The following is an 8,364-nucleotide window of genomic DNA, read 5'->3' as shown; positions in this document are numbered from 1 at the left end:
TAACCTTCAGAGGAAAGAGAGTCTTTGTGGAGAGGTCCTAAAAGCCAAGCCATATGGTAGTTGGTTGAAGGTTTCTTGGACAGATGAATTTCCCACCTTAGGCTTTTTGTATCATCCGCTCCCTGTGCCTATGATGCTTTCCCTCTGGTATTTATATGTTGGTTGCTTATTGTCATTCTCTTCTCCATTTAATTAGGACATCTCCTTAGAGAAGGCTTCCTCGACTCCATAAACCAAAGTAGCCATGCACACTCACATCACAGAGACCCTGTGTGTCTGCTTCCTGTTGTGTTTCCCATGAATAGAACTGTCTGGCACAGGACAACCATTCAGGCAATCTAAGTTCAATGAATTCATGACCTCTGAAAATCACATAACCACTCTGCACCTCACTTTCATCTTTTGTGAAATCAGAATGAAAATTCCAACCATATAGATTTATGAGAATTAAAGGAGATAGCTCTAACATCCAACATAGTACCTGGCACATTTTAGGTATTGAGCAGGTACTGGTTACCTGACTTGACTTATCATGTATTCTTTGCCCACAAGTGTACTACAAATAAAAGACGTCAGCTCTTTAGCTAACAATGTATTTTCTTCTTCTGTCTTTAATTTTTGCAGATGTTACAGAATAATTTCCAGCCAGTGTTTCTCTTCCTCTCCCCAATCCTTTCATTTCCCACTCCTGCTTCCTTACTATTTTTCTTTCCCTTTACCTTTAATGGTTACTGAAACTAAAATGGACATAAATGATGAGTCTTCATGTCACTTTTATGCCGACATGGAGTGGATATTTAATGGACAATAGAATAAAAATAACACTTGCAAAATTGATCTAAGGAAATTGAGTTGATTCTTTTCAGGTCTGTATTGCAAAGCCAACCACTTAACTTGTGTATCAGCTGGAAAGGTCCTGGCGGTTCTACTAACATCTCAAAAATTTCTCAGAATATCATGACCAAAATATGCCATTCTGGAATGAAATATTTTCTCCAAAATTGTTTTAATTCCAAGCTAATCTGTTCTGTTAGGCATTTGGAAAAGGACTTTAATGAAATATTCTTAAAAACTGTTGTCTTAAGAACTACTAAAACATTATTATTACCTTGGATAGGAAACAAGCAGAAGTTATGATGTTAAATTCATTTATCTGGCATAGTCATTGCCATAATTATCACCCTCACAGCTAATACATTCTGAGGTGAGCCTCTGAAGATGGAGTTACATTAAAGAAATGGCAAAGTCCTTTCAGAAATTTTTACTCTCCTTTCTAGAATATTTTTAGGTATCATATTGGTTTTATTTATGCAAGCAACGGATTATTAAGAACTCCCAAGTTCCAAGCTACAATTAAATCACACAAAACATTTGAAAATCTGGTGGGTAAGGAAATAAACACTTTTGTTCATAATTCCCTTGTTTATACAGATCCTGTTTGCAAAGAAAAAAAATAAAGATTGTTTAGGTGATGGGCCTATGAGAAGATATCTGAGCCTTCTCTATAGCATTTATTCAGAATTTCCTACTACACTCTTTTTCATCCTCACTCAGTGCCCCGATCTTGGAATCAACCAGGTACATTTAGCTCCCTTACTCAGGCTATTTCATTAAGAATTGTCTTGATTTTGCCTGGGGTCACTTGATTTAAGGCCAGTTACATCAGTGCAGAGGAGGTATTTGCAGTCATCTCAGAATTGACCTCAAGCACCTCTGCACCTTGTGGGAGAGAGTAACTGATCCCACCAGGAGGATGGGCAATCATACAACAGTGAGCACATTCTTTCTGTGGGGTTTTTCCAATGTCCCAGACCAGCAAGGACTCCTCTTTGTGGTGATTTTTTTCTCCCATGTGACCATCCTGACTGCAAATGTGTCCATAATGGTGGCCATCAGGCTCAGTCACAACCTTCACTCCCCCATGTACTTTTTCCTCTGTGGCTTGGCCTTTTCAGAAACCTGTACCACGATGGTAATCATCCCCCGCACGCTGGTGGACTTGCTGTCAGACAGCAAGATGATTTCTCTCCCTGAGTGTGCAACACAGATGTTTTTCTTTTTTGGCTTAGCAGCCAACAACTGCTTCATCATGGCTGCTATGTCCTATGACCGTTACACTGCCATCCACAACCCACTGCACTATTCCATGCTGATGACCAGAAAAATCTGCTTTCTGCTGATGATGGCCTCTTGGGTGGTTGGGATTTTGGTGTCCCTGTGCATTGTCATCATAGTATTCAGCTTGTCATTTTGTGACTCCAGTATCATCCAGCATTTCTTCTGTGACATCTCTCCTGTGGTCTCTCTTGCTTGTGATTCTACTTACCTTCATGAACTTGTTATTTTTGAGAGCTCTCTGCTTTTGTGCTGGTGGGCAGCTTTATTTTAATCATGATTTCCTATGTCTTCATTGTAACTATAGTTGTGAAGATGTCCTCTGCAAAGGGGAGGTATAAAGCCTTCTCAACTTGTTCCTCCCATCTCACGGTGGTGTCCATACACTATGGATTTGCTTCATTTGTTTATTTGAGGCCAAAGAACATTGACTCATTCCATGAAGATATGCTAATGGCTGTGACATATACAATGCTGACACCTCTGCTTAACCCCATAGTTTATAGTCTAAGAAACAAAGAAATGAAGCTAGCTCTAAGCAAAGTACTAGGATATGCAAATAGGTTTATTTCTCAGATGGCAAATAAAAAAAGCTGTGAACATTTAGAAAATGTACAGAATTTTAATAAATAAAAGTGGAGAAAGAGGAGTATTTCTAATATAATTGTCATTTTGTTTACAAAGAAATTAAAGTATTGTCTAATTGTCTTATATATCCTGGTTTCACCATTTTCCTAGTACAAAACAAGATGAAGTTTCAAAATATTTTTTAAACATTTAAAAATATTTTTTAAATGTTAATAATACACACACATGTGGTAAACTTAACAAAATGTGTTTTAGAACACAGTATTTTCATTATAGCAATTGACCCTGGAGAAGAAATAAAATTATTATATTAAGGATATAATAATTATTTATTAATATTATTAAGAAATAATAAGAGAAAGGAAGAGAGGGAGAGGAAGGAATGGAGGGATAGAAGGAAGGAAGGAAGGAAGGAAGGAAGGAAGGAAGGAAGGGGGGGAGGGTGGGGGGGAGGAAGAAAAGACCAGGAGAGGGGAGATGAGGGGTGGGGAGTAAAGGGTGAAGGAAGGAAGGAAAGAAAGAATAATAGCAGTTAGTTAATCAAAAAAGGGAGAAAGCATAAACACACAAAGTGAGAATCGAGAATGAGGGAATGACCACAATACGGAGAAATTAAAAACATTTTAAAAGAATAGTACTGTGATAGTTAATTTTGTGTCATCTTGGCTAGGTTATAGTGTTCAGTTGGGTCTAACACTGACCTAGATGTTGCTGTGGAGGTATTTTGTAGATATGACTAGCATCTACAATCCCTTACCTTTACTAAAGGAGATTGCCATTGATAATGTGGATGGGCCTCATCCAATCAGTTGGAGGCCTTAAAACCAAAGAAATGAAGATTCCAGGAAGAAGAAATTCTACCTCAAGACTACGACATCAACTCCCCCTTGAAATTTCCATCCAGCCTCCTCAGCAGATTTCAGGCTCAAGACTGCAGCATCACTCTTATTGGAATTTCCTGCCTCCTGAATTGCCCTACAGATCTCAAACTTGCCAGCCCCCACAATTTTATGAGCCAAATCCTTAAAATAAAGCTTTTATATATACTTACATACATTTATCCTGGTGGTTCTGTTCCTCTGGAGAACTCTGTCTGATGTAACTTTGTTCAACATAATTCAAACAAATTTGGAAACTTGATTGGAATGTATGAATTCTAGAAAAAAATAAACTGATAAAATTGCCCACTCAGAAAATACAAATTTGTAGCTACCAATTTCCATAGAAAAAAATGAAAAATCTGTCAAAGAGCTGTTTGCCCTATGTCCCACCAAAGCATTTGGCCAGATGGTTTCGTAATTAATGTGTTCAAATCCTCAAGGAACAAATAATTCAAATACTTTTAAAACTGAGTTAGAGCATAGACAAAGATAAATAGCTTCTAAGTTGTGAGACCTACAAAGGTAGAAAGTGCTTATATTGCTGTGGTTTGATTGTGGCTATGGTTGTACAATTTTTGAAGTTGATTGTGGGAGAAATTCAGTGATGAAAAGAGGTCAAGGCATTTTGAGGCCACATTGTCCCCATGGTTCTTAGTGGGTGTGAAGTAGTATCTCATTGTGGTTTTGACTTGCATTTCTGTGATGATTAATGATGTCAAGTATATTTTCATGTACTTAGTGGCCATTTATAATATCTGCTTTGTATAAATGTCTATTCATATATTTTGCCCATGTTTAAATTGGGTTATTTTGTCTTTTTATTACTGAGTTGTAAGTGTTCTTTATATATGTTAGATACAAGTCCTTTGTCAGATATATGGTTTGCAAATATTTTCTCTCATTCTAACTTTCTTGACAGTTTCCTCTCAAGCCCAAAAGTCTTTAATTTTGACAAAGACCAATTCATATATCTTTTTCTTTTGTGGCTAGTGCTTTTGATGTCACATGGAAGAATACATCACAAATCTGAGATCAGAAAGATTAACCTCTGTGTTTTCCTGTTTTAGTTTTATAGTTTTAGCTCTTACATTTCAATCTTTGATCAATTTTGAGTTAATTTTTGTAATAGTGTGAGGCAAGGGTGCAACTTCATGCTTTTGCATGTGGCTATCCACTTGTCCCATAACCATTTGTTGAAAAGGCAATTCTTTCCCCATTGAATTGCCTGGCACCTTTGGCAAAAATCAGTTGACCATATACACATAGATTTATTTCTGGACTCTCAATTCTGTTCCATTGATCTATATGTTTATGCATATGCATTAATACATTGTCTTGATTACTGTTGCTTTGTAGTAATTTTTTTTTTAATTCAGTTTTATTGAAATACATTCACACATCATACAATCATCCATGATATGCAATCCACTGTCCACAGTATGATAACATAGTTATGCGTTCATCACCACAATCTATCTCTGAACATTTTCCTTACATCAGAAAGAACCAGAACAAGAATAAAAAATAAAAGTGAAAAAAAAACACCCAAATCATCCCCCCATCCCACCCCATTTGTCCTTTAGTTTTTATCCCCATTCCTCCACTCATCCATACACTAGATAAAAGGGGTGTGATCCACAAGGTCTTCAAAATCACACTGTCACCCCTTGTAATCTACATTATTATATAATTGTCTTCAGGAGTCCAGGCTGCTGGGTTGGAGTTTGGTAGTGTCAGGTATTTACTTCTAGCTATTCCAATACATTAAAGCCTAAGAGGTGTTATCTATATAGTGCATAAGAATGTCCACCAGAGTGACCTCTCGACTCCATTTGGAATCTCTCAGCCACTGAAACCATTTTGTCTCATTTTGCATCCCCCTTTTGGTCAAGAAGATACTCTCAGTCCCACGATGCCGGGTCTACATTCATCCCCGGGAGTCATACTCTGCGTTGCCAGGGAGATTTACACCCCTGGGAGTTGGGTCCCACGTAGGGGGGAGGGCAGCGAGTTCACCTGTCGAGATGGCTCAGTTAGAGAGAGAGAGGGCCACATCTGAGCAACAAAGAGGTACTCAGGGGGAGACTCTCAGGCACCATTACATACAACTTTAGACTCTCCTTTGTGGTAATGTGCTTCATAAGGGCAAGGTCCCATGCTCAAGGGCTCAGCACATCAAACCACCAGTCCCAATGTTTGTGACAACATACACTAGGGGATCAGCATCTCAAAGTTTAGAGATAGGCCTTACAATTCAGGGATAGAGTTAACTGCTGTAAGAGCTTACAATCTAGGTACTATTACAATTATTGTGTCCACGTTAGGCTATGTTCTAAGATTCAATTCTGAGTTTACACATTGTAGTTAGTCCATATTGGTGGGGCATCATTGCTCTCACCATGTTTTCTCCAACACTTTTACTCCTATATATATATTTTCCTACAATTTTATAGACTTATATTCACATACCATACATTTATCCACAGTGTACAATCAGTTGTTCATGGTATCATCATAAAGTTGTACATTTATCACTACAATCAGCATTTGAACATACTGATTACTAGAAGAAATTTTTTTTTTTTTTTTTTTTTTTTTTAGCAATAAGAAAAAATGTTAAAAAGAAAAATAACATGTCATACAATACAATATATTACTAAGGACAGCAAATAACACCACTACCAAGAATAACATATTACTCCCCTATATCCCTTTCTCATATACATTTAGCAATGGCATATTGCCTTTGTTACATTTAATGGAGGTATATTACAATGTTACTGTTGACCATAGACTCCAGTTTGCTTTGATTATGTTTTTTCCTGAATACCATCCCTTTTTCAAATTTCTACATGGTTGACATTCATTTGCTTTCCCACATGCAAAAACATTTTTATATTTGTATATTTAGTAACAGTCATTGGCCACTCCAGTTTTTGCCACGTTATACAGTCCCAGTCTTTATCATCTATCGTTACCTCTGGTGTCATACATTCTCCTATCCCACCTCTTGCAGCTTTACTCACAGACATCTTTGTTCAGTGTACTTACAATTCCGTGCTACCATCACACAGCATTATGCTATCTATTTCTGGATCTATGCGATCAATCCTAAACATTCTGTAGTCCTTCAGCATCAAATGGCTGATCTCTGCCCTCTTTCTATCTCCTGGTTGCCTGTTTGTCAGCTTTTAACTCCCAAAGTTTGTTCATTAATATCTGTTCATATTAGTGAGACCATACAGAATCTGTCCTTTTGTTTCTGGCTAACTTCACTCAACATAATGTCCTCAAGGTTCAGCCACATTATTACACGATCCATGTCTTTGTTCTGTCTTACAGCTGCATAATATTCCATCATGTGTATATACCACAGTTTGTTTATCCACTCGTCCTTTGATGGACATTTGGGCTGTTTCCATCTCTTGGCAATTGTGAATAATGCTGCAATAAACATTGGTTTACAAATGTCTGTCTGTGTCTTAAGTTTCAGTTCCTCTGAGTATATACCCAGCAATGGAATAGCTGGGTCATATGGCAAATCTATATTTAGCTTCCTGAGGAACCTCCATACTGTCTTCCAGAGTGGTTGCAGCATTCTACATTCCCACCAACAATGAATAAGTGTGCCTCTTTCTCCACATCCTCTCCAGCACTTGTCATTTTCTGTTTTTTGGATAATGGCCATTCTGGTAGGTGTGAGATGATATCTCATTGTGGTTTTGAGTTGCATTTCCTTAATAGCCAGTGAAGTTGAGCATTTTTTCATATGCTTTTGAGCCATTTGTATTTCCTCTTCAGAAAAATGTCTGTTCATGTCTTTTGCCCATTTTTTAATTGGATTGTTTGTCTTTCTGTTATTGAGATGCAGGATTGCTTTATATATTCGGGATATTAAACCCTTATCTGATATGTGGTTTCCAAATATCATCTCCCATTGTGTAGGTTGCCTTTTGACTTTTCTGACAAAGTCCTTTGATGTACAAAAGTGTTTAATTTTGAGGAGATCCCATTTGTCTATTTGTTCTTTGGTTGCTCATGCCTTGGGTGTGAGGTCTAAGAAACCACCTCCTTTCACAAGATCTCTAAGGTACTGCCCTACATTTTCTTCTAAGAGTTTTATGGTCTTGGTGCTAATGTTTAGGTCTTTGATCCACTTTGAATTAATTTTGGAATAAGGTGTGAGATGGACATCCTCTTTCATTCTTTTGGAAATGGATATCCAGTTCTCCAAACACCATTTATTGAACAGGCTGCTCTTTCCCAGTTGCTTTGGCTTCACTGCCTTATCAAAGATCAGTTGTCCATAGATGTGAGGGTCTACTTCTGAACACTCAATTCGATTCCATTGATCAGTATATCTGTTCTTATGCCAGTACCATGCTGTTTTGAGCACTGTAGCTTTGTAATATGCTTCAAAGTCAGGTAGTGTGAGACCTCCGACTTCATTCCTCTTTCTCAAGACATTTTTGGCTATTCGGGGCAACTTACCGTTCCAAATAAATTTAGTTATTGGTTTTTCTATTTCTGTAAAGTAAGTTGTTGGGATTTGAATTGGTATTGCATTGAATCTGTAAATCAGTTTAGGTAAAATTGCCATCTTAACTATATTTAGTCTTCCAATCCATGAACATGGTATGTTCTTCCATTTTTTTCAGGTCTTGTTCAATTTCTTTTAGCAGTTTCTTATAGTTTTCAATGTAAAGGTCTTTTGTGTCCTTGGTTAAGTTTATTCCTAAATACTTGATTCTTTTGGTTGCTATTGTAAATGGGATTTTTT

The 8,364-nt window shown here is 37.3% G+C and overlaps 1 protein-coding gene across 1 annotated transcript; it reads left to right on the top strand.

Moving 5' to 3' along the window:
• Positions 1-1,753: 1,753 nt before the first annotated feature.
• On the top strand, positions 1,754-2,760 carry LOC119537571 (olfactory receptor 10T2-like). Its single transcript, XM_037840092.1, is given in 2 exon segments — positions 1,754-2,347; positions 2,350-2,760. Coding segments are annotated over 2 exon segments (993 nt in total). The 3' UTR covers positions 2,749-2,760.
• The last annotated feature ends 5,604 nt before the right edge of the window (positions 2,761-8,364 follow it).

The sequence above is a fragment of the Choloepus didactylus genome, chromosome 6 (genome assembly GCF_015220235.1).
Source record: "Choloepus didactylus isolate mChoDid1 chromosome 6, mChoDid1.pri, whole genome shotgun sequence".
In the NCBI taxonomy this organism is placed as follows: Eukaryota; Metazoa; Chordata; class Mammalia; order Pilosa; family Megalonychidae; genus Choloepus; species Choloepus didactylus.
This window is presented reverse-complemented; position numbering and strand designations above follow the sequence as displayed.